Source organism: Erigeron canadensis, chromosome 9 (genome assembly GCF_010389155.1).
Source record: "Erigeron canadensis isolate Cc75 chromosome 9, C_canadensis_v1, whole genome shotgun sequence".
Taxonomy (NCBI): domain Eukaryota; kingdom Viridiplantae; phylum Streptophyta; class Magnoliopsida; order Asterales; family Asteraceae; genus Erigeron; species Erigeron canadensis.
The window spans coordinates 10,013,729-10,040,755 of NC_057769.1; the positions used below are offsets into that span (position 1 = coordinate 10,013,729).

A 27,027-nucleotide genomic window follows, 5' to 3' on the forward strand; every position below is an offset into this window, starting at 1 on the left:
ATTGGGGGTAAGATTTTTTTAAGGGTATTTTCGATATTTTAGGATTAAAATGTTTGGTGGTAATGTAAATTAAAAGGGTAAAATAATAAATTTAAAGGTAGAGTGTTTAATTTGGTGAGGGGTAGTTTGTTTATATAGGGAGTAAAGATGTAAGTGGCACACTACGGCACTAACTAATAAATTTATTCATGGTATGGAATCTAATCTCTGAAATCAAAATAACTGTTTAACTTAAGAATATTATATATTTTTAATTTCAATATTCTGATTCTTTTATTAAAAAACATCGCTTATGTTTAGAGATCTAAGTTAAAATTTTTAATATTATCTTAACGATAAGGCTCAAATTCAAGTATTATGGTTATCATATACCATAACAACTCACAAGTAAGTTTTATAAATTTCACTATCATTCCATAAATTATATTATATTTGGTATATGTGGGCTGACAAATTAAATTTTAAGCGTGTTATGTTAAAATTGGTATGAACGGAGATAGCCGTTATCCCCGCTTCGATACTTTCAAATTCAAAATACATCCTTCCTTTTAGCTTTGTCTTTTTTCATTCCTTTTTTTTTTTATAACTTAAGACACACATTTCTCACACTCATACACACACACACACAGAAACATATTCCTTTCCATTCATTGAAACCTTAAAAAAAAAAAAAAACATGTTAACACTTCAATCACCAGTCACCCAAACCAACCTCGTCCGGCCAAAAACCGGCCGCCGTCCTCTCCAGCCAATCAAATCTCAAACCAACATCCCACAAATCGAACCCACATATCGAAAAGCAAGCCAAATAATCGAGATCACCAACGACGATTCCAATAAAGAAAACCCGGGTCAGAAACAAACCGAAAAACAAAATGTGGGTTCTGTTGTTGAAGATCCGGTTGTCCGAATCGAGCAGTTTGAAGTGTCGTTGGCGGATGAGCTGATTGCGATTCGCGAGAAAATGGAGAGGTTAAGATTGGATAAAGAAAAGACGGAAAATATGTTGAAGGAAAGGGAATTAATGATGGATTTGAAAATGAAGGAAATCGAACAGAGAGGGGAGATTCAGAAGGTGTTTGAGATTGAAGTCGATCGTCTTTATCGATTAAATGAGCTCAGATCATTATGTAATGTAAGTCTAATTCACTTAATTAATGTTGTAAATAATAAGTTTAATTAAGTTGATTAATTTAATAAATAAATTGAATTCAAGTTGTTTTTTAATTAACTGTTTGTTTGTAGAGGATACTTCCTATTAGATCGTTGCGAGAAAAGGAACAAGAAAAGATTAAACCAGATAAATCAGAGGTAATTAAATAATTAGCTGTTAGTATTTTTGCTGTCTGTATTGATTAATTACTGAATGAAGAAAAATTGATTTGTTTTAGGGGGAAAAGGCAGAAGAAATTAAAGAAGAAGAAAAGGCAAAGAAGAATCCTTGTGGGGTAGTTGATTTAAAGAAATGAAATGATTAGTGATGTTTTGGGTTTTTTGAATTTTTGGTGTGTTGTTTGGGTCAACAAAGAAGAAAATTATATAGTGGGTATAATAGCTTGTTGTATTCATGACTTTGAAGAAAAGAGTAGTATTTGTGTTGTGTGATCATTGCATAGATATCTGCAGTTCTTCACAATGATTTTGTTTTTCATTTATAATTATATTTACTTTTAATTTAAGTATTATATACGAGTATTAGTTTGACAATGTATACATTATGTGATAGAATGTTTTTGAAGGATTGGAATCTGTCAATGGAATTGAAATGTTATGGAATTGTAATCTGAAAGTTTTAAAATTTCTGTTGTGTTCTAATTGTGAGAGGGTATTTTGGTAATCATGATTGAATTCCTTGGAATGTTTAAACATTTCATCAAGTTATTGAAGGAATTGTGAATTCCATGATTTAAGGAATTTGTTGGAATTTTTTAAATTACAATTCCATCTTTTTCCTAACCAAACAAGTGAATGAATGGAATTTAAATTCCAATTCCAAGCAATTTCATGGGATTCCAATGAACCAAACACCTCATAATATTATTAAGTACAGTAAACCTGATGTGAAAAAACTATAGATTATGATCCATTAATCCAGATTTAACCCACAATCATTTGGTGTGGAAGAAATAGAAAAAGGAAGACCAACATTAGTTGACTAACGGATCATATTCGTCTAACTTATTGCCTTTTGGGCATGATATCATTTGAATTTTCAGGACTCCACGGAGTGACGAAAGCTCCCATTAATCCGTCAAACAACACGACTGTTATAAGGAGTAAACTTTGCCCTCATGATTTGAACCTGGGTCCCCAAACCCTCCTATAAGAACTGGAATAATCCTGAGGTTTTTCCCTCGATAATAAAGTGAGAATTATTAAAGTAAAGTTTCACATAATTAAATTTACCACAACTATTCATTAAATGTAGATTTTGTAGATTATGATAAATATTTTAAAAAAATATAGCATGAAAATATGAATATCATCTCTTTTTTCAGTGACGGAGCTAGGTGGAGTTCTTTTTAAAATAGTTTGTTTTATTAAACATTAAAATAAAACATATACATTCACGGGTCGGGAATAGATGGATTCAGGGGAAGTAAACAAAGTGCGCAAACCCAGTTGATATCAACTAGAACGTATAAAAACTAAGTAGATACATATACATATTAAATTAAACAAGACATTGTAGTTAGTACAAATGTACAATCAAATTTCAGTTATTGTAAGCTCTAACAAATAGGACAACTTGGATTTCGTCCCAACCACTTCGTTTTGCAAGACCCATGAAACGAATGACATTATTGTGCAACTCTGATTATTGTCACACATTGATACTCGTCATTCTTGCCAATGCTACTATTGTTCACATATATTTGCTCGTTCACATTCGCCACCAGTCGAACTATCGTTGGTTTTGGTGCTTGAACTGGTAAAGCTATCGTTGTGCTTGAACCAGTCAAATAAATGTAGTTGGTTCTTGAACTGATAATCCACGTTCTTGATAATATACATCCTTCTCGCTTGTCCAATTAACTATGTCATGAAATAAACAAAAAGAAATACCATTATAAAAAAATAAATAAATTACGATAGTCATACCCATGAACTCGTTCCTTGCATATTCTTATATTAGCTTCTTCCATTAATAACCTCTTGTTCCATTTTGACATACCAACTGACATGTCTTTGCTATTAGCAAATCTCCACTTTCTTCATTAGTTATACCTTTTTTTTTTTAAATTTTTATATTAAAAATGAGATTTATCTAACGTACATTTGTGGTAGTTCACAAGGTTCCAAATGTCTTTGATTAGAGCGTTGTGAAAACAATGGTGCCCCCTAGCATCACGCAATTCCTTGTTGATCCGCATTTGTGTTTTAACCTTTTCACTCGAACATGGAGATAAGAGGGGTCACCAAATAGCATGATCGTTGTCATTGGTGATTATGTTGTGTCAAATCACACAAATGTACATGATCGATCAGTCGTCTTTTATTGAGCCTATATAGGGGTGACGGAATTTTAGTGATTCTCTAACAACCTTGAAACACCCCAGAGCTCGTTCAATATCGTTTTTTCAACTCATACCAAAGATATCTCTAAACCAACAACGTAATGAGCAAACTGACATTAACTTATGTATTCTTTGCTCATTTGTCAAAATGATATCAATCACACACCAAATAATATATGACAAAACAATTTGAATGAAAAGCATATAAAAATATTACTCGTAAATGGTTACCAACTCTTTTTATAAATGCTCAAACGACTCATATTAGATAGGCTTTTTTTTTTTTTTTCAAAAATAGAAAGCACCGATATATAGAGTAATAATTATAATTATACACGATCTCGTCTTTCATAAGATATTATGTATGGAGAAGATGAGATATATGCAAACCTTATTATCCTAAATTCAAGAAGCGGCTTTTAAAAAGACATCAAGGAGTGCGAATTTACTCGATCTAAAAATTTAATTTGATGCAAATCTTGTGCCGTGGGTTTTGAGCCCCAATACCTCGACGGTGTATGGGGGAGGTTAAGATGTAGGCAAACCTTACCTCTACCTAAGTAGAGAGACTGCTTCCAGTTTCTACCTAAATGGTAAAAAGGCCCTCCAAACTTTGCATGTGATGAAGATCGAACCCATGACCTCTGTCTCCAGAAACAAGAATATTTACTATTGATCCAATATGGAATATAATAGATACATGTAATAGATAAAATAGAAAAGGTTTTGTTTTATCAGAATTATAAAGTGAAAGAAGGGGGGAAAATAGAGAGATAGAGAAAACTGAAAGTAAAAAGGTAAAATTGAATTAAAGATGACAAAGATAGGTAACTGTTTATATAGACAGTCCAACACAATCAATCAATTATATTAAAAACGTGAAAATTAAAAGCCAAAAATCACTTACATTTGCAGGCAGAAAGACTCTTCATTATCATCATCATTATCAATCATCACTTTAAAGCAAAAAAGAGTCAGGAAAAAGTACCCACATTTGTGCACATCCACTCATACATACATACATTTATTATATCTACATCTATATCTTTCTCTCCAACATTACATTTAGCATTTCATTTACTCTTTCACCCATCACTTCTTTTTCTTTTATTATCCCTTTTTCACCTTAACACTCTAGATCTATTTCTTTCTGGGTAAGGATTATTTTGATGTGGGTATGTTTCATAATCCATAAAGTTTTAATCTTTTTGTGTTTGCATATGTTAAAATTGATGGGGGTTTGTTGTATTTGTGTTTTTCAATTTGGCTCACAATGTGTTTGTGTAAATGTCTGAATGAGTTTTTTTTTTATTTTTTATTTTCACAGCTGAAGAAGATATCGTTATTGTGGCATCAGGGTTTCTCATCTTCAATCCTGAACTGTTAAAAAGGTGTGTTTTTTACACTCACAGGATAAAGAATTTAGATTAGTGTATATATTTCCAGTGCATTGAACATAACTGTGTTGGCTGCCCAAATAGTCGTTCTTTTCGAATGACATTGAAGGTCTATCGTGCACTTTGTGACTGAATGCCAAAAAAATTATGCTTCGGGCAGTAGTCAGTCTTGCTATATAACCTCCTCTTGGCCCAAAATTTTGAGAAGATGTCGGATGTTATGTGTCGTTTGTGGTTTTTTCCGAAATGGTGATCAATGTGCATTTGTATCTACAAGTGGCATCTTCTCGTGAGGTGTCATTTCCTCGAGGTTTAGCTGTATAAGATTGGTTATAAAAGTATGCAGTTTGATAATAATCCAGTACATGATAATTCTAGGCTGATATATATTAATAACCCTCAAAGAACCAATGAAGAGTATGACTTTACTGGAAACGAGATCACCACTAGCAAATATACCATCATTAATTTCTTACCCAAAAATCTTTTCATTCAATTTCATCGGGTGGCATACTTGTATTTTTTAGTTATTGCCGCCCTTAATCAGCTTCCACCTCTAGCAGTATTTGGTAGAACTGTGTCTCTTTTCCCCCTGCTTTTTGTTCTCACTGTGACCGCCATTAAAGATGGTTATGAGGATTGGAGAAGACACCGATCTGACAGGAATGAGAATAATAAAGAGTCTTTAGTGCTTCAAGTTGGTAAATTCCGGTTGAAAAGATGGAGAGATATCAGGGTAGGTGAGGTGGTCAAAGTTTGTGCCGACGAGGCGATTCCTTGTGATATTGTGCTTCTAAGGACGAGTGATCCTAGTGGGGTTGCTTATATACAAACCATGAATTTAGATGGTGAGTCAAACTTAAAGACACGGTATGCTCGACAGGAAACATCTTTAATGGAATTTGAAGGAGATTTGATATCAGGGGTTATCAGATGTGAACCACCGAACAGAAATATATATGAATTCACCGCTAATATGGAACTAAACTCACAGAAAATCTCACTTAGCCAGTCAAATATTATTTTACGTGGGTGTCAGGTAAAAAACACGGAATGGGTGGTGGGTGTGGTGGTTTATGGTGGTCAAGAGACAAAAGCGATGTTAAATAGTGCAATTTCTCCATCAAAAAGAAGCAGGTTAGAACAAGCAATGAACAAAGAGACCATTTGGTTATCTGTTTTTCTTTTTGTATTATGTTTGGTTGTGGCCATTGGGATGTGTTTGTGGTTGATGCGTCACCAAGAGCAAATTGATACATTGCCTTATTACAGAAAGAGTTATTTAGTAAATGGAAAGTTTCCAGGGAAACCATATAAGTATTATGGGATTCCTATGGAGACGTTTTTTGCGTTTTTGAGTTCGATTATCGTGTTTCAGATTATGATACCGATATCTCTGTATATTACCATGGAGTTAGTTAGAATAGGACAATCATATTTCATGATTGAAGATAAACACATGCATGACATCAGCACCAACACAAGGTTTCAGTGTAGATCTTTGAATATAAATGAAGATTTAGGGCAAATACGGTATGTGTTTTCTGATAAGACTGGTACACTTACTGAGAATAAAATGGAATTTCGAAGAGCTTCTGTGTTTGGAAAGCAGTACTGTAATTCTTCTATGGTGGGTGGTGCCTCACAAGATAGAGAGATATCAGGTTTGGTTCTTTACATGCTTTACTATTGCAGTTGTTTAATGCTTCTCTACTTCACGAGCATGATTTAATATAGAGGGAAAAAATATTTCTATGTATGTCTATTTGTATATGCTTATATTTACGCATGTATACTAATATCTACCCATGACACTCATGTGTATTGACCCACACAAATATATCTAGTTGAGACATGCATAAACATATACACGCAGATACAGTATACATGCACATAAAGTACAAACTTGCATACACAGACAAACAGGTTATCTATACACATACATTGAAGTTGATGCCAACATCTGTACACATTGAAGTTCATGTAGACAATATATTATAGTTGACAAAGAGATAAAAACCCATATGCGTTGAAGTCGACACAGACATACGAACTCGTATACATGTCAGAATATATATATATATATATATATATATATAAGTATATCTATAATATACTCCCTTTGTTTCAATATAAATGTCCATGTTTCTATTGGGATGTCGCAAGATAAATCTTCACTTTCATTTCTAACCAATGGGTGTACATGAGATATTATTGGTGGAGAATGTAATGATTAAACATTTCTGAAACTATGTGCATTTTCAAAGTAGGCGCTTATTTTGGGATGAAGAAAGTATATATATAGCGTGAGGTTCATTTCATAACCTCTTTTTTGCAAGAACTTTTAGAGTTTGTGTTAGATCACGTATATTTTAAGTTCATTCACATGTGAAAATTCATTAAAATTCTTGTGGTAACAAAAAGATTTTAAACCATAAAGTTAGCTTTCTATTTACATGTATATGAATTTGTTCACATGTACCATTCACATGTGAACATATGAAATTATATGCAAGTTATATGTTTGTGACAAATTTATTTTTTTGTTCTCATATGATCTATTATCATGTTTTACATGTGAATGAACTCAATTACATGTGATCTAACCCGTAATTTAAGAGTTCTCCTGGTAATGACTAAAAACCGGTTTCGTAATGAATACCCTTGGCCTTTAGTGTGAGGCTCGTTATAGAACCCCTTTTTTGGAAGCACTGTGAGAACTTCCAGAGTTTGTGCACGTGTATTTTAAGTTCATTCACATGTGAAAAGCCATAAAAGTTCATATATATATATATATATACACACTAGTGCTTAGACCCCGTGCGATGCACGGACAACCTAAATAATTTTTGTTTAAACTTTATTTTAAGATTGTATCAATGAATAAATATAATTGAGTTGGACATAATAAAAATATTCTTATGAGTTGATTAATTTAAAGAAGAAGAATGCTAGATATACCTTGGGATTTATTAATGATACACGAGGGCTTAAAATGCGTACATTGCACGCCGGAGAGAAATTATAAAATTGATTGCCCATAGTAGACGCATATAAGAAGGATTATGTTGGTTACCTGGATGTTATAAGTATTATGAATTTTCCCCCACTTTGATATATAGACCCACGTGGATGCGCTATAACCTTAAATAATTTCTTTAACACCGGTTCAAGCATGCATGTAGCGAAGTAAATGTACTCCTATTACAACTAATGACCATTTTAAAACAAAACTAATGACCTAAAATGCATAAAAAAGTCTTATTTAGCACTAAAATAAACCAAATATACCTCATAATTTTCATCACAAATTTGACAGACTGTTCTTTGTATAAGATTTGAAATTTGTTGATCATTCATTTTAACTCCAATAGCACCAGTTGCATCTACAATCCTAACTTGCACATTAAACCTACAAAAAAAAAAAAAACAGATATTCAATTTTACCACACAACTTAATGATTATAGAGTTTTAATATGAAATATAAATATATACCTAGGATTGATGAGAACTCCTTCCTTGTTACATGAACAACAAATCCACATTTTGTTGTCCCTTAAAGCATCAATAATGTCGAATGCATCCATGTAGAGACCAGTCAACTTAACTTCTTGAGAACAGTTTACACATTCCATTGAATACCATAACTGGTCGGTTGGAATAAAACCGATTGTTGCAACAACAACCACTTTATCAAACTGTCAAAATGAAAATGTTTATACATTAGAATGTTAAAAAGCTAGTTATAAATTCGAAAGAAAGTTATGTTAAAAAGTAATCTAATCAAAAAAAGAAAAATTCACAAACAATGAATACTTACATGTTCGTCCATCAGGATCATCTCAATACTACCTATGTTATTAACATCTCCATATAGAGGTTGCTTCCATAGCCGCATATTCTAACCGTTATCGTACATGGCTTATTATTTGGACGCAAATTTCTAATTGAAATATGGTTTAGTGAAGCCATGCTAAAATTGATCTGTTATGTGTTTACGTTTTGAAATGCCTTAAAACTGAATGGAAGTGGCCTTATATAGACATAGACATGCAAGGAAGTAACCGCCACAAGCAATACACGAACGGTTACATATTCAAATTTTCGAAAATTTGAACTTCTTGAAAGCATAACTAATCCGTTTTCAAAAATTTGAACTTCTTATAAAAAGAACTAATCCGTAGACCTTCCAAGGAGCAATATTGTAATGATTTTTGGGCTTTCTTGCATTTTTAAGCATGCCACATAGGCAATTACTAACAAATTCTGAAGTGAGATTTATATAATGTAGGGATATATATATATGCATTCGTATATGTAAAAAAGTAATTTTTTCTTTCTGTGATTGCAATATGATCAGTTGGGATGTACCAATTAACTTGAGATGTCTGAATTCAAAACACATTTTCATGCTGACAACCCCAAATGATAGTATCTATATGCATATGCGGTATATACAGGTAGCCCATGACCAAATTTTCAGGAATTCTTACGATGATGTGATTGGGAGTTTAACTTAATATATTATTGCATGATATGTATATGGTTCTTAGGCTAACTGTGATCTTCTTTGACATGAAAAAAGAAATCTTAGAAATATTCAAATGACGAGTATGGCAATTTATTTGCTTTTTATAGAAACACTTATTCTTGTGGTACGTGGAATTCCCGAGGAATCATATCACTAGTGAATAAAAATGATACTTTTAATCTATGTTATCAATTTCGGTGAACTTTCGGTTTTCGGTGGTGGGACATAATTTCGGTATTGAATTTCGGTTTATATATCGTTTCCGAAATTTTCGGTGGTTTTGACCGAAATACCACTGAAATTACCGAAATTTGACCAAAATTTCTGAAATTTCGGTGAATTCTATTTCAGCACTTCCAGGTTTTATCTTTTACTCTTATTTATGTATATATATATATAAATACATATATAATATTAGAATTACCGGAATACCACCGAAATACCACCGAAAAAAACGATATTTCGTATACCAGTCCGTGACCGAAACACCGAAATTTATGTCCTTGACTACTTAGCTTTTAATGGAATATTTGAGAAATTTATAAATATTCGATGCCCATATAATACAAAGAGGACTGATGATTTGCAAAACTTCCCCAAATTTTTAAACTCGCTTGATATTCTTTCATACCCAAGTAATTTGCAACATTATATTTCCGCAGAAACAATGAACCCGGCCTCATCGTCCACAAAAGGAAAGAAGCTAAAGTCTGATGTTACCGTGGATCCCCAGCTCATGGAACTGCTTCATAAAGACCTACATGGAACTGAAAGGATTTATGCTCATGAATTCTTTCTTTCATTGGCAGCATGTAACACTGTGATTCCCATTCTTAATCAAGTGTCTTACTTGGGTACTGAAATTAATCAAGATCTCGACTCTATCGAGTATCAAGGAGAATCTCCTGATGAACAAAGTCTTGTAGCAGCCGCATGTGCTTATGGCTATATTCTCTTTGAGAGGACATCTGGTCATATTGCACTTGACGTCAATGGTGAGAAACTAAGGTAGATAACTCCGTCATTACTATTTAGTTACAGTTCAAAAAAGAACCATTTCAGATATAGGTGCCTAAATGGGTGGTTGGGTTAATGGCAAATGGAGTATTTATAAACAGGTTTGTTGACTCGAAACACTTTGTGTTCCTAATTTTCAAGTTATTTTTTATAATTATTACTATATAAACACTTGTTGTGTCAAATATGATTAAAGAAAGTATATAATTTTAACGATAATCTTAGTTTATTATAAGATGATTAATAAGGTACATTAAGTAAGGGTGACTGTCAACCAGTTTGACTTATTTGACCCGATTCATTTTCTAGTTCTTTTATCTGATGAATCAAATGTAACCCAAACCGACTAAATGAATCAAAACTGCCATCCATATTCTCAAATCAAAACTATGCTTTGTTATGAATTTAGGTTGGATGTATTAGGGCTGCATGAGTTCGATAGTGTGCGGAAAAGAATGTCGGTTGTTATCAGATTCCCAAACAACGATGTGAAGGTATTAGTAAAAGGAGCAGATACGTCAATGCTCACCATTTTGAGAAAAGATCCTGAAAACGATGATGTCAGTGTCATAACTCGACGCCATTTGATCGAATATTCATCAGAAGGTCTACGCACACTTGTGCTTGCTGCTAAAGATCTTACATGTGAAGAGCTTGAGAAGTGGCAGTTGATGTATCAAGATGCAACAACGTCATTGGCTGACCGATCCTTGAAGTTAAGGGAAACCGCCTCCTTTGTTGAATCTAATTTGCATCTGCTTGGTGCAACGGGAATTGAAGATAAACTTCAAGTTGGTGTACCAGAAACTATTGAGTGTCTACGTCAAGCAGGTATTAAGGTTTGGGTTCTGACTGGAGATAAGCAGGAGACCGCCATTTCCATTGGTCTTTCTTGCAAGCTATTGACACCTGATATGCATCAGATTATCATAAATGGAACTTCAGAAAGTGAATGCAAAATGCTTTTATCTGAGGCAAAAGTTCAAAGACTAACAATGGTGGGGCCATTAGCACTGATAATCGATGGAAATAGTTTAGTTTACATCTTGGAGAGAGATCTGGAATCTGAGGTATGTAACAGTTTCTTGTCTTTTATTATTGAATTTTACGTTCTTTCTTTATAAATCTGTGGTATTTCTTAGAGGTGGCAAAATGGGCAGATTGGGTAATTGGTCAAAATGGGTGTTCTGTATGGGTCCAGATGTGTCAAATTGGGTTGACAAAAGACACTCTGTTAGTCTGTTGTCCAAACAATGCAATCTTATATATAAATAAATAGTTAGTTCTTAAATTTCGATAATGTTCTAACATTTTGAATAAATTAATTTAGGAGGTTTTATGAATTGAGAATACATTTTGGGTGACTTTCGACCTGTTTGGTCTGTTTGGTTTATTTGAGTTGGTTCCTGTAAGCTATTCTATATTTTACTTGATTGTCATGTTTGTAATTAAATGAGTAAAAACAAGTTTTTTATTTTTGCCTGCACTTTGCAGCAGGGAGAATGGATAAGAAGAAAGTGAAACATAGTTCCAGGTTAAAGACCAAAATAACAGAAGTTGATGGTGAAAGAATAATATACCTAAGGATTAGGAAACTGGAAATAAGAAAGAGTAAAGAGTGTAAACTGAAAGTATTTGGTTGGGCCCTACATGTTTACTGTTGGCTTCATTTATTTGGTGATTGATATACAATACATTGTATAAAAATAGAATTAGAAATTGTGATGCCCAGTAAATATTGTGTGCATTTCTTGTGAATTTCTGTAGCTGCTTTTTAAATAAAATAAAAATTAATTGAGGCGTCAAGTATACCTGCAGCATATGTTTACTTGTATAATAATATAATATAATAAAATATAACATAATGGCTCAAGTTTTATTCTCCGATTATGACATTTGTGTTTCTTCGGACAGCTGTTCGATCTTGCAACGTCATGTAGCGTTGTTTTGTGCTGTCGTGTTGCACCCTTACAAAAGGCGGGAGTTGTTGATTTGATAAAGAGTCGTAGTCATGATATGACACTGGCAATAGGCGATGGTAAGCTGGATAGTATAATGAATATCTTACTCTGATGGAAATATATGTTGTAAACTGGTTTTTTGTTTAATAGGTTAGTTGCCTTGCAAAGTTACAAGGTAACTAACTTTAGTCCAATTTCTGTATCAAGTAACCAACTTTTCTTCACTCATCCCGACAAATATCTAACTTTCAACTTAAGTTAGTTTTTCACCTTGTAACAAAAAACGTTTTCATAGGTGCAGTCATATCATCTTCCATGACAACATTTCTAACTAACGGATGAGCTTACATCTAAATTTCTGAAGTTTCAGGGTTTTTATCGGTTACCTAAAAAGAAGTTACGTCCAGTTTTTTTTTTTTTTTACCTTTTTATGCAATTAACCCTTCTTTATATGCCACGTCTTGATTGCATCATTTTGATTTTCCCAAAAAAGTTTGCATGATTTTGAGATAGCTGCTCATACGGAAGTCGTTATGATTGTTGGAATTTAGCATATATTTACTTAATGACAAAAATGCATATTAGGTGCTAATGATGTTTCAATGATCCAAATGGCGGATGTTGGGGTTGGCATATGTGGGCAAGAAGGACGTCAAGCTGTCATGGCTTCAGATTTTGCTATGGGGCAGTTCAGGTTCTTAAAAAGGCTACTTTTGGTGCACGGTCATTGGAATTATCAACGTATGGGTTATTTGGTTCTCTACAACTTCTACCGCAATGCTGTCTTTGTATTTATGCTTTTCTGGTATGCACGACTTCTGCTTTGGTATATATACTCTTATAATTATGCATCCTTCTCTAGATGTAAGTTGCATTTACACCCTTTGGGTAAAGACTAGAGGTGGCAAAATGAAAGGGTCACACAGGCCGGGTAAGAGGGGAATTGGGTTTAGGCTACATGGGCAATTTTTTGGTATGGATGCCTGGGCTTGGGATACTACGAATAGTATGTCTATATTTTCTATTAATGATTAGTGTGTCATGTATGTTTCAAAAAAGTTGTAATATTTCTGTGATAGTTTGGGTCCTTGATTAATGGTCTATTTTTTTGCTATAGGCTACACTTTGGGGACTTTTACCTTTCAGCTAATTGTTCTTTACTTTTTTTCGGGTAGAGATATAAATTACCCGAATCAGACCATACATTATAAATGGGTAAAATTGCCACCTGTGCTAAATATACTCAACAATTGTAGGTTTTGCTTCCTGTGGTGTTGTCTAGTTACATTGGTTGAATGATTTAAACTATATACATTTTCTTGTATCAGATACAATAATCTAGTATCATTATGTTGGCTTCAGGTACATTTTATGTGCGGCTTTTTCAACCGCATCTGCTCTTACAGATTGGAGTAGTGTATTATACTCAGTTATTTATACTTCAGCCCCTACAATTGTTGTTGGAGTTCTGGACAAGGACCTAAGTCATAAGACACTTCTCCAGTATCCGAAGCTATATGAAGCTGGCCATAGGCAAGAAAGTTACAACAGTGCTCTTTTTTGGATCATGATGGCTGACACCATATGGCAAAGTCTCGTACTATTTTATGTACCTAGATTTGTCTTTAAGGAAAGCACAATCGACATTTGGAGTATGGGTAGCTTGTGGACTGTTGCTGTAGTGATCCTTGTCAATATACATTTGGCCATGGATGTTCAGCGATGGGTACTATATACTCATATCTCTATTTGGGGTTCTGTAGCAATCACATATGCATGTGTAGTGGTCTTGGATTCCATACCCATCTTTCCTAATTACGGGTTAGTTTTCTCTAACTTGGCAGGATAGCAGGTTAGGCGGTTGGGTTAAAGGGTCCTAATGGGCAATTATAAAGTATGGTTCAGGTTTGGTTGACCCAAAAAACAATGTGGAAAAAAAATTGAATGCCTAAACTGTATTCAAGAGGTTTTATGCATTCAAAATACATCTGAGGAACTTTCAAACAGTTTTGACTCATTTCCTTTATGGAAGAGGTCATCGAGTAAGTAATTAATGGTATTTTAATATTGTCAGGACAATTTACGAGTTGGCAAAGCAACCTTCATATTGGCTCTCAATATGGCTTATAATAGTGGCAGCACTACTTCCTCGGTTTATAATCAAAATTATGCACAGATTGTTTTGGGCATCAGATATCCAGATAGCAAGAGAGGCTGAGATACTAAGAAAAAAACGTTTCTTTTATGGGCCAAGGAGATCCAGCTAGCATGTATACTGATCACTTCAATTAATTCCATTTTATGGTTCATCTGTATGTGATTCCCCCATGGTTTACATATCTTGAGGATAATAGTAAGTGAAGTGCTCTTCTCTGTTTTTTGTATCTATTTTCTTGTGTTATTGTTGTGCATTTGACTCATTATTTCTTCCCTGCAGATGAACCTGAATTTATTTTGGCTAATAGCTGGTGCTGGGCCACGGAAATCACCGGAGACATTTTAAGAACTTAAAATTGTGGTACATCTTCGGTTGGGTGTTCGGAAAGAGGTACATTGTGGGACATCAGTGTGGCATTCGGGGAAATAGAAAACAGTGGAGACCAGATACAATGAGGTAGGTAACAGCTATGTAAGTAATATGTTTTTTAGGCTTACTCTTGTAACAGATCAAAGGTGCATAGTAAGTAAGTTGAAGCGTGTAATTACCAAGGACACACCCTTTGTGGGGGACATAAGATTATCATTAAAGTGAAGCATGTATTGAATGCTTGGGATCCAATAGTTACATCTGACTACCAAAAATGAATGAAGGATAAGTAAAGAGTCGATTTCAACCCACTTACTTTTAAACAGACGCCCAAGCTTTATTGGTAAAACAAAAAAGCTTTTGTAAGTGAACAAAATGGGTCAAATGGGTTGACCGTCCGTTGGGCAACTGTGCAAGTAATCAAGTACACCCACCTTCTAAATATTCAAGAACCAAGCATTTGTGGTCTGGAACAATCATACTTGAGGTTGTCGACCCAAACTATTTAAATAATTTACTTGTCCTCTTTTTGACCCATTACCTAACTCGTCCAACCTGCTCAGTTTGCCATATGATTCATGTAGACCATTACAATAATCTAGAACCCTTGACAGCTTAAGCCTTCCCCAAACCTACCTTCACGAATTCTGATGTCTAAGGGTATAGCTATAGGCTACGGTCGCCCTTAGAACACTCTGATACGACGTTCCATAACTTGAGTGACTTATGATTCGTAAGTACGTACACTCAGAAGATGTCTTTGTGGAGAATGCCGTCCGCCCCAGATGTCCTGCTATTGGTCGACGGGGGCCTGGGCAGGAAACCCATCACTCACTAAAGCTGCTTTGATAGAGCGTTCCCTTATCAATTGAGCGTTGATAGCACATTGTGAAAAAGGTTGCGCAAGGGTTGGGAAGGTCAAGTTCTTTTCTCATTTTATTGTATTTCAAAGAGCTCAATATTCTCTTTGTTAATTCTATCATTTCGAATTTCTAGAATGCAGTTATATATATATTTAATTATTTATCACCTGTGAACTGTGAAGTATAATATGCTGCAAAAGAATGGCCTATTGATCATGTCTAAAAGCTTGATATGCAGTCTAATTTAGTTTCTGGTACGATATAAAAGTTGTAAATTGCAAATACTAGAAATTTTGTTTAACATGCGATATAAGATTTGTATTCATAAAAACAATATTAGTCCTAGGCTTCTTACAATATTTGAATAATATGACGTTCTTCGTTCTAATAGTTTAAAAATACTCGAATATCCAATCTTCGAATCATATGAAAGGAAACATGTTTTTGTAAATTCGTTTAAATTTCTTACCATAAATAATTACAGACATAATACAGTAAAGGTAATTGTTTTGTGAGTGTCGGGGTAAATGTCTTAAAAAGAAAGAAAGAAAAGAAAAGTGATCGTTAAAATAAAGACTAGAAAGTTAACGTATAAAACTCGATAACTTGTCTTTAATAACTTCATCTGTTCTAGTAAATTAACGTTCAGCCTTCAATATCGATGTTCTTAATTTTATTGCTTCCAAGTTTTTTGTAAATCATTACCAGAACTTGGTCGATTCCCATATTTAGTACACTGTACTCTGTACACCGTCGTAGGTATTCAATTTCCCCATTTTTTTTTATTTAAAACCATATTACCTATAAAAGCAATATGCTTTTTACCACATCTGATGCATAAACTACTAACAAAAAATATTTTTTCAGTTTCCACAATTTTGTTGCATGGCAAGGGTGTAGTCGGCAAAAAGTATCGGCTTATTGGCAACCCTATAGCACATGCATTGGCTTCTTTTGGCAAGTTTAATCGGCAAGCAACATCGGCTAGTTTTGGCCGATGCTACTGAACGTTGAGAACGTATGAAGTGACTTTCTTTTTTTTTTGTGAATTTCGAACGTTAGGAGCGGTGGTGACTATTTTTTTTTTCTTTTTCCAACTTCTATATATACATACACATATTATCACATATTTATCAAACAACCATACTCACATACAATCAAACACCAAACATACTATCACATATTATCAAATTTCATAAGGTAAAATGTCTGACGACGAACTACTCGTATATATAATCCCTGAATTCGGAAGTTCCGATTTCTCGTCGTCGTCGTCGTCTTCTGGCAGCTTCGAGTTTTTAGCTTCTGCTGCTCTTGCAGCCTTAGAAGAAGACACTGCATCTTCTTCTTCTGCACACTCACGAAGATTTATTTGGAGAGATCAGCACTCAGCTCATGAAAGATTGATGTCCATGTACTTTGTGGATGAGCCGATTTTGAGGACGATGTCTTCCGTACGAGATATCGTATGTCGAAGAGGTTGTTTTTGAAAATCGTGGAAGATATCACTACATCATTTTCATGGTTTCGGTCTTTAGCGAATGCGGCGGGTATTAGAGGGTTCTCGGCAATTCAAAGTGCACGTGCGCGCTACGTAGCGTACTGCAACCTCGCCGACAACTATAATGAGGGGTTGTTGTTCTCTACTAGAACTGCACGTGAGTGTCTAGACAACTTTTGCATCGCCATAAAGCATCTTTATGGTGAAGAGTATTTGCGTTCTCCGACTAGGCACGATGTTGCGCGTTTATATGAGGCGCATGAAGCTAGACATCATTTTCCTAGCATGATCGGTAGCATCGACTGTACCCACTGGACTTGGAGAAATTGTCCACATAGTTTGCATGGGCAATACCACCGGGGTGATCATGAACGCCCGACTATCATACTTAAGGTCGTTGCTACCTATGATTTATGGTTTTGACATGCGTATTTAGGTGTTGCAGGGTCAAACAACGACATCAATGTTTTGAAGCAATCGCCATTCTTTATTCCCGAAGTGAATGAGAAGTCTCCTGAGTACGGGTTTACAGTAAATGGTCACCGTTACAACAGAGGATACTATCTAGGGGATGGTATTTACCCACCTTGGTCTTGTTTTGTGAAGGCGTATGCATACCCGGTCGCTCGTAAGGAGAAGATAATGAAGAAACTCTAAGAGTCCGCGACAAAAGACGTTGAGCGAGCATTCGGGCTTCTGAAGAACAAGTGGGCTATCATTGATTGACCGGCACGGATGAGGGACAAAGAAAAGATCACTAACGCGATGTATGTGTATGTTATTTTACATAACATGATACTCAAGGACGATGACAACGCGATATCACCGGTGTACATCTGGGATCCTCCTAACGATCTTCGTGCTACCGACCTTAATTTTCTCTCTAGCTTACGTAACGAATAGACGGATTACATGTTACGTCGTGAAATTACTGAGCACGTGGGAGATCTAGATATCGATGTTTAGTAATCTTGTTTTTAATTTTTAAGTATTTGTTAGTTTTATGTTTTAAATAAATGTAATGTTTAGTTGTATTGTGTTTTTTAAGTTTAATAAAAGTTTAAGGTTTATTTTGTAAACTTTTTCCAATTGGCAAAGTGGTAAAAATTGACAAGAATTGGCACTATAGCATGTAGTTTGACAAGTTTTGGCTAGTTTTTGACAAGTTTTGGCTTGGACACATAGCTCTTTCTCATTGGCGTAAAGTTTGCCAAACTTACCAATTTGCCAAACTATTGGCACTACACCCTTGCCCCTTAGACTTGAAGACTTGATGTGTGGCAACGTATAATAGGCAACACCTCTTAATTAAACATTTTACTTTTCTATTCCGAATTTTTTGTTTATTATTTGTATTAGCTAAACCTACTATATGTATGTTTCACAATTAGTAATAGTATATATAAACTATTTAATGGTACTACCAATAGTTGATGTAAATTAATAATTACATTATTTGTTATATATATTCAGATTTTCCTTTTAAATTTGATAATCATAAGTATTGTAACAAATCATATCGGAATTAGTTTTTTAAATCCTATTGTAACAAATCATCATCATGTACAAACAGCACCAAACAATATTCGATACGTCAAAGCCTTTAAACAACTTATTTAAACTCAGTCCCAACGTGAACTAAAAGTGCTTTTGTAATGTACTTATATATGGTTATTTTTCTCGGGCAACGCCGGCTTGTATAACTAGTATAATACTCCGTACTATAATAGATAGTGCTTTTTCTTCTCTCCAGAAAATAATGTCACGCGCGTGTACAACTTAGAGACTTTCAATGTGTGCACCATATAATCAACCCACGTATGTATATATATCAGCCTACTATATATATTAGCCTACTAACATAATATGGGAAATAATATTCGTACCACGATTTTTGATGTATGTACCACAACGTACAAGTTTTACAGCTGACTGTACAAGCCAGTATTGTTCAATTGTGGTAAATCTATCAAAATGAGTGGTACTAATATCACTTCCCAACATAATATATCTATATACTATATTATAAAGCAGATTTCTCCTATATTTTCAACATTAAACTTGAAATTTTCAATATTGATTTTAAGTGCTTCCCCAAAATTCCCCTCCTATCTATTATATATTTACCTAAAATAACTTCCTCAAATCTCAACCCATTATTTATTTTCTCTCTCCTCCATAAATCATTTATTCCTCCAATTCATTCAAAATCTTTTATCTCAAAAACCGTACATCGATAAATTATAAAAATTATATGGGTGTTCTTAAAATTTCATGCTCTTTCATTAGCGATGTCATTCGATATACTTTCGACGAATTTTTAAATTCGAGGGCGGAGCCCGTACGGCTAAGGCATTTGGCTATCACACTCTCTGACCTATCACCCCATCATCTCACTGCCGCTACGCACGGGTACTTGCTCTCGTAGCATTATAAAACAATATTGATATATACATCATATATAGAATCAACCCTATAGATTCAACAAAACACTAAAACAGGTTTCTAAATTATAGATTTAACTTACCAGCACCAATGAATTGAAAGTGTTTTTATTGAGGAGTGGTTTGCTACTAATTAACCAGTATAGATTTACCAAGATTCATATTTAATACACAATATATTGGGAAGGTGAAGGTTACACTCCTTTTTCCGCCCAAATAACGTTTAAAAGTCTGCGTTGGGGAGCCAAAACGGCAATGGTTCGCCGTACCACTTCAAGTGAGTCGTTTTCTTTTTAGATTTAGTTCGCCGTATCAGTGGGAATGGGACGCGATTCGGTTCACCGTACCACCGGCGATCGGAACGCTAACGTATTGCGTTTCGGTACACTTGGTACCAATACGCGGCTAGTTGAGCGTTTTAATTATGTGACTATGGTTCAGTTAAGGTAATGTTGAATGTCTTTTCCAAGTTAACTAAATATAGTATTATGTAATGTTTGAGATCAAAGTGGTTGTTGGTTTGATCGTTAGTATGTAACAACTTGATTATTTTGCGAATGCTGAGGTGGTGACTAAGGTCTGTTCGAAGATTGGAAAGGTGATCTCACCGTCAAATGCCAACGAGGAAGACAACAATAAGTCAGTTGAGTGCGTAGGTTTATTAGTCGGGGAAGGGAAGGGAAGGAAGTTAATCAGGTGGTTTTACGGTGGCAAAAGAAAAAGTATAGGGTATGGGTGAGTGAGAAATTAAATATTTTGGAAGACGTTTGGAATAATATTGGGATTATTAGGCCTCTATGCTTATATGCAGCCGTCCTCAGCATTTCTTGTCTGCCACGTCAGCACACGTTTTTCAGGACTCTCCCCAGGACACACACTGCCTATAAGGACAACTTCTTCAGAACTTCTTCACCACATTATCAATTCTTTTAATATTTTTTATAACTATATATATATATTTAACATTAAAACACACTTAATTAATTGAAAAAACACATTTTATTATAAAACTACAATTATTCATAACGACAACAACACGATAACATAAATAAAAAAAACACATTACAACATTTATTTAAAAAGTTACGATCCTAGACATAATAAAAACATTAATAAAACATCATCAACGTTGACAGTAATTTTCCGGGAGGTTCCAAACATGTTCCACTAGAGCATTGCGAAGTCGATGGTGCGTCCTTCTATCACGTAACTCCCCGAAGGCCCGCATTTGCATTGCAACCTTTCATCCCACGTACGTGTTGGCACATTAGTTAGATCGGACAAATAATCTCCCACAAAGTCGGATATTGCGTTACCGTTGTCTTGAACAATCATGTTGTGTAGAATAACACAAGCATACATAATACGTTTTTTTTTGTTCACCGAAAACGGGCGGGCATTATGTTTAAGGATTGCCCAACGACCTTGAAGCACCCCGAAAGCTCGTTCGACATCATTTCTTGCAGCCTCTTGATAGCGCTTGAACTTTCCAGTCTTTGGATCCATCAGGCATTTAAAAGACTTGACTAGTGTCGCCCATTCCGGATAAATACCGTCAGCTAGATAATATCCCTTGGCAAACTTTTCACCGTTAACAGTATATTGGAGTGCAGGAGCCCTATCTTGGAGCAAATCTTTGAACAAATCTGATTTATTAAGGACGTTGATGTCGTTGTTGAACCTACGGGGCCATAGTAAGCATGCCAAATCCACAAATCATACGAAGCTACTGCTTCAAGCATGATCGTTGGATGTCCTTTGTCGCATCATGTGTACTACCCTTGCCAAGCCACCGGACAATTTCTCCAACCCTAATGCATACAATCAATACTACCAAGCATACCAGAAAAACCATGTATCTGTTCATGCTTGCTTACCAAACGTTGGACATCTTCACTTGCCGGCTTTCTCAAGTACTCATTCTGATATAAATAATAAACACACTTACAAAAGTTATTTGAACATTGCATTGAAGTCGCACGACCCATATGCAAGTACTCATCTAGTTGGTCGGGATTAGCACCATACACCAGTTGACGTATGGCGGATGTACATTTTTTGAAAATGTTGAAACCATGCCTACCAGTGCAATCGGTTTGATTTTTTTGAAAAAACTGAAAGTGTTTGGGTAGGGGTTCGATGGCGCTAAATCCGTGTATAGCTTGGCATATGCGGATAAACATTGTAACAACCCTCAATCTCAAATTAGGACTACTTACTTATATTTATCTAGGTTTCGATCCCTAGAGGTTTATTAAGAGAAATTGCCTCCTAGATATTCAAGCATAGTGATAATTGCCCCATAGTACAGTGAAATGCCTTAGAAATGCCCTAAACAATAACTATAATCATTCAATACGATCTCAAGCTATAAATTAGTTCTAATCAAACTTTGTGAAATGTCAATGAACCAAAAATTTTATTTCGAGAAGTTGAGTTACATAAATAATTGTACAAGACTCACAAGTTGTGATAATAACCAAAAATCTCTATAAATGTCCAACAATTCAAACACAAAGCTAATTAAAGTACATTTGAACACAAAAATATAATGACCATCTTGAAAATAGATTTATAAACTATTATGTACATAATAGTAAGCTTGAATAATAATAAGTACATAAATATATTGCAATATTTGAATAAGTCTTCCAATTAAAAGATATGCATACAACTTAAACTTATTATAAATATAAACTCTTATAAAATCCACCAATCAACATACAACTAACCCACTTATTCTTACACTCACACACCCATAATACATACATATACTTATTTGCATGTCTTAACACTAGTTGGGAACTAACCCAACACCTCACCCCATGAGTTAACCAACCCATGTCTTCCCACCACACCTCTTAACCAATAAACTCACTCCATACCCTTTATTTTCTGCCATAGCCACGTTTTTTATGCCCCAAGACCAGGCCACTCTCTCTTTTCACACTCAAACACAACACACACACATGCAATGGGTCTCTCTCAACTCTCGCAACTTTCCTTCTTTCTTCTTCACCATTTTCAGATTCTCCAAGGCAAAATGGAGCTTAAAACTAACTAATCTAATGTAATAATAAGTCATATGGATCATCTATCACCTAGAGTCATGTATGGTGAAAGCTTGGAGGTGATTTGGAGGCAATAACCAAACGAAATCAGCCCTTTAAGGGGGCTACTTGGCAGCAGCAAATATGGGCCAAGAACAACCCATAAACTCATGATTTAATCATCAAACAATCAATAACTAACAATAATATTGTATGGGGTTAAGCTAAAATCAATGGGAGCATGGATAGGAAGCATCAGTAGCTCTCAAACGGCCATATATGTCAAGGTTTTCATCATCTAAGGTTGTTCTCTCAAAACCGATTTCAATACATCTTTATCTATAAATTTTTCAATGATCCATTAATGCTTTTGAGTTTGATTATCAGTAAATATGTGTTTTACAAGTAAATAATGCATTTTATGTTGAGAAAATACAAGATCTTTACATGCATGTTGTTTTTAGGATGATCAAAAGATGTTTTGGCAAGAATCATGATTATCAATTATGTTTTGTATAAGTTCAGTTGAAAATGATGATGAATGATCTTGAAATTTGTTTGAAATCTGTATATTTGATGTTAAGAGATACAAAATTAAGTAATAATCTTGTTGGTGGTAATTTAGAGGTTAAAACAAGCAACCAACACCATTGGTGGGATGCATTAACCAATAAACATTCTGACAGAATTGGTTTTCTGTATTGTACTGAATAAACTGAGTATGTGAGGTCCATTTCAAGCAAAACTTTCAAAATAAAAGTTGTAGATAAATGAGTTAAGTTTAATCTTCAACTGGAAGAACTCAAATATCTTGAACCAAATGAAAGATATGATTTTTCTACTGAAACTGGTCAGAACTGTAATTTGGTATGAATATTTTATAAACTTTAACAATTTTTATCTCCTAATCCATAAGGTTCCAGGAGGTCATACTTGGTGGAAAGTAATTTCATTGTTTTTTGAACTTAAAATAAAATCATGGGATTTTTCTAACAATCAGAACATTGAGAACTTTTTTAAAACTTCTGATGTCGCAACCAGTGCCAATTTGGGACAGTTTGTGTTTGGATAATTTTTAAGGACATCAAACATTATCTAAAAATTCACCAAAAATTCACAAAAATACTAGACACATATAAGTCGCTTTGTAAAAATCATGAAGGTCCAAATAATTCATCTTGACCCCAAAATAGTAGCCAACATTTCATAAAAATCTGAATTAAAAAGATGAAATTTGGAAGGAAACTAACCACTTGTATAATGGGCTAAAAGATGCACTAAAGACCATAATGGGCTATCCCGGCCCAAATACTAAACCCATTGAACCATAAATCAGTAGGCCCACTTGGCCCAACAAACCATAAAGTCCAATAATCAATACAACCCATTAAGCACATAACCCAAATAAGGTTAAGCCCAATAACTAAATTAAGCCCAAGTCACTTAAAAACCCATCACATTTTGGCCCAAATGATAATGACCCATAACACTTAAACGAATTTCATGAGATAAGTGTAATCAAAATAAAACAAAGATAATTAAGTGAGATAGACATAAGTAATTATGTTAATCAAGCTATATATTGATTATACAAATGCTAATTCGCGCTAAAATCGGTTACACAACAAATGATGAATAAGGATAACATAACTTAATATGATATTTCTATATGATAACCTAAGATGCCAAGTGAAACCACAAATGAAACCAAGTTACCAAAAATCTAACAACTTATAACTACGCATGTAATTAAAGTAACCTTTTACACCATCAATCTCTACAACCAAAACAATGCGAATGTTAGCAATATACTTGGATTCCACAATTGATAGCAACATAATGAAAGTGACATTTCTAAGTGATGACTTAAGATAGGAACTTACGTGTATTAGTCCTATCGTAAGGATAGTCTTGGCTTTGAAATGTGATTGAAAAACGTGACGGATGTATGATGGAGCGATTGATGGGAAGTACCCATTTTGGATAAGTGAATATAATATGCGGCATATCAAGGTGAGTCATAGCCTCCTTTCAAACTATTTTATGTGTTTTACTTCGGGGTGAAAAGCATGATAATTAAAATTACTTTCTATACATGAAATGATTCTTGATAATATGATTATGAAATGGAATTGTCTTGTATGTTCAATTTGATAAATGTTTTATGATGAGCTTGAGTTCTATCAACCCGTTTTCTTTCGGTACACTGCTATTTACTCCGAATATGGAGGCCTGTAGTTAGATAGTTGCGCAACTAGGATTTGTCCACCCACCCAACGTGTAACGGTGGGATGTTTGGTTGCCTTTGTGATGGCCATCATTCCTAGTCCGACCACGCGGTGTTCTAGCTACCTTAAATTTGAATGGTCGTCTCCATGGCACGACCCTATTATTATTAATACGGCACTTGATTGACAGCTTGTGCCATGAAATGAATTATATATATATTGTTGGACTTGATAAAATGGTAGTAGTAGTGGCTCAAGCATTTACTCATCAAAATTATGTAAATTATGCCTTTGTGGCTAAATGAAATTGATATTGAATTATGCCCCTGTGGCTAAGTGAAATTGATATTAATATTGTTGATAATTGGAAATTGTTTGAACATACAGATTGGGTATCGTCCCCCATATGATATCTTGAAAAGACGTTGAAATTGGTGACGTTGAAATGATTTTGGTATGATATACGATTAATCGATTTATATGCTTTTTCTCTCATGATGATTTGACAAATGAGAACCTGAAGTTTTACTATGGACTTTTCCAAGTCTTGAAATGACATTATGGTATCTGGAAAAAAACTGATAATTTGGAGATGAGAATTTTTGTCGGTCGTATGGTTTGAGTATTTTGAAATATACCAATAATATGTTTTTCTAATGGTTATGTACCAAGATTTTTATAAAAACCTATGCACTCACCAACTACGTTTTTGTAGTTGACACTTTTTGTTCATGCTTTTCAGGATATAAGCTTAAGCATTGAGGATTTATATGCTTCATGATTATTTGCATTGCACCTTGGAGTCAAAGATCAAACCTTGTGATGGGCAATGGAATCCGCCTTGATCATTGTAGTTTACTATTTCATGTGCTTGTTATTTGTTTCGTGGACTTAATATCCAAGTATGGTGGACGCATTTGTACTTGGAAATTGGTTCACATGCTTGTACATTTGTAAATTATTTTTATCAAATAAAGCTATGGTGAATGTTATTTATAATCCTTTGTTTTGAATACTTGACTTTCTATACATCTCATTGTTTCCGCCTTAGTTGGGGTGTTACAAACATATGTTTGCGCATTCGAAATCTTCGTCGGAAATAATCGGCCGGGAACGTTGGTGCATCGGAAAAGTAATCATTCCATACACGTACCGCGGATCCGGCATGATCTCGTGATAAAACCCTTCTGGTTCTAGGAACACGTGAACCAGACGCGTTATCATTTGATTCTTCTTCGTTACAGAGATCAAAAACGACGCCTGCGATCTCTGGATTACATAGCGTGTTCATTTGCGTAGCGGTGTTGGAAAGGAAATTGAATTCATCACTTGCTGATGATGAACTAGACATAATTTGGGTGGTGTTTGAAATGAAATGTTTATGTAAAATGAAATGAGAAGTTTGTTGGATGAATTGTTTGTGTGATAAAATGAGAATAAGGTTAGTGTTTAAATAGGAAAAAAAAAGTTTACCGTTAAAGAAAAAAAAAAAAAAGCCAAACGGCTAGTTTTGGTCCCACAACGGTCGTCCTTCAACTTCTCCGCAAAGAACAACCACAAGGACGCTAACGCAAGGACGATCGATGCCTATAGCTTGTGTTTGTACACTACTCCGTGATTGGATTAAGGATGGGATGATGGAGGTTTTGTGGTTGTTTGTTGGCGATTCCCCGAAGGTAGGGTTCTAGCCTCTTTACGCCAATCGAACGGTATATGAATGTATATATTTAAGATGAATGATCTTTCTTGTGAGAAATGATCGAGAGTTTTTTATGATATCGTGTGTTGATCCTCCCTCGGGACTTTTCTTGCTTTATATAGAGATTTATGCTTGGAGGAGCCGTCTAGGGTTTTTTCCTCATTTCGTGGTATCTTTCTAACTTCCCTTTTTGGCCGTCTTGATTGATAGGAACAGATCTCGTATATATAGGAAGTTGATTTTGTGGTTTTATTCTTCTAGGTGCCTTCGCTACGGACGACTCTTCGGGT

The 27,027-nt window shown here is 34.7% G+C and overlaps 3 protein-coding genes across 4 annotated transcripts; all 3 read left to right on the plus strand.

Annotated features, from left to right (window-relative positions):
- Nucleotides 1-595: 595 nt before the first annotated feature.
- LOC122582883 (golgin subfamily A member 6-like protein 1) lies at nucleotides 596-1,608 on the plus strand. Its single transcript, XM_043755315.1, has 3 exons — nucleotides 596-1,135; nucleotides 1,246-1,311; nucleotides 1,392-1,608. Exons 1-3 carry the CDS (start codon nucleotides 677-679, stop codon nucleotides 1,467-1,469), a joined length of 603 nt encoding a protein of 200 aa, XP_043611250.1. The 5' UTR covers nucleotides 596-676; the 3' UTR covers nucleotides 1,470-1,608.
- A 3,014-nt stretch (nucleotides 1,609-4,622) lies between these two features.
- On the plus strand, nucleotides 4,623-15,227 carry LOC122582861 (phospholipid-transporting ATPase 1-like). 2 transcript variants are annotated; one of them, XM_043755294.1, is made up of 9 exons: nucleotides 4,623-4,693; nucleotides 4,846-6,579; nucleotides 10,110-10,455; nucleotides 10,874-11,534; nucleotides 12,379-12,502; nucleotides 13,011-13,230; nucleotides 13,788-14,246; nucleotides 14,500-14,778; nucleotides 14,863-15,227. In XM_043755294.1, exons 2-8 carry the CDS (start codon nucleotides 5,256-5,258, stop codon nucleotides 14,690-14,692), a joined length of 3,327 nt encoding a protein of 1,108 aa, XP_043611229.1. In that variant the 5' UTR covers nucleotides 4,623-4,693; nucleotides 4,846-5,255; the 3' UTR covers nucleotides 14,693-14,778; nucleotides 14,863-15,227. The 2 variants fall into 2 exon arrangements, with proteins under 2 accessions (XP_043611229.1, XP_043611230.1); XM_043755295.1 differs by having other exon boundaries at nucleotides 13,788-14,151.
- Nucleotides 15,228-17,020: 1,793 nt separating this feature from the next.
- LOC122583173 lies at nucleotides 17,021-17,973 on the plus strand. The gene is made up of 3 exons (XM_043755601.1): nucleotides 17,021-17,294; nucleotides 17,354-17,620; nucleotides 17,753-17,973. The coding sequence occupies exons 1-3, from the start codon at nucleotides 17,021-17,023 to the stop codon at nucleotides 17,971-17,973; spliced, it is 762 nt and encodes a 253-aa protein (XP_043611536.1).
- Nucleotides 17,974-27,027: the final 9,054 nt, after the last annotated feature.

What these genes read in the sequence shown, in the direction of transcription:
- LOC122583173 (XM_043755601.1), top strand. Translation starts at nt 17,021, where the DNA reads ATGTCTGACGACGAACTACTCGTATATATAATCCCTGAATTCGGAAGT. An exon ending in AGATATCGTATGTCGAAGAG is followed by an intron (nt 17,295 to 17,353) that starts GTTGTTTTTGAA and finishes TTCGGTCTTTAG; the next exon opens with CGAATGCGGCGGGTATTAGA. An exon ending in CATGATCGGTAGCATCGACT is followed by an intron (nt 17,621 to 17,752) that starts GTACCCACTGGA and finishes ATGCGTATTTAG; the next exon opens with GTGTTGCAGGGTCAAACAAC.
- LOC122582883 (XM_043755315.1), top strand. Translation starts at nt 677, where the DNA reads ATGTTAACACTTCAATCACCAGTCACCCAAACCAACCTCGTCCGGCCA. An exon ending in AGCTCAGATCATTATGTAAT is followed by an intron (nt 1,136 to 1,245) that starts GTAAGTCTAATT and finishes GTTTGTTTGTAG; the next exon opens with AGGATACTTCCTATTAGATC. An exon ending in TTAAACCAGATAAATCAGAG is followed by an intron (nt 1,312 to 1,391) that starts GTAATTAAATAA and finishes GATTTGTTTTAG; the next exon opens with GGGGAAAAGGCAGAAGAAAT.
- LOC122582861 (XM_043755294.1), top strand. Translation starts at nt 5,256, where the DNA reads ATGCAGTTTGATAATAATCCAGTACATGATAATTCTAGGCTGATATAT. An exon ending in GACACTGGCAATAGGCGATG is followed by an intron (nt 12,503 to 13,010) that starts GTAAGCTGGATA and finishes AATGCATATTAG; the next exon opens with GTGCTAATGATGTTTCAATG. An exon ending in TTTGTATTTATGCTTTTCTG is followed by an intron (nt 13,231 to 13,787) that starts GTATGCACGACT and finishes TGTTGGCTTCAG; the next exon opens with GTACATTTTATGTGCGGCTT.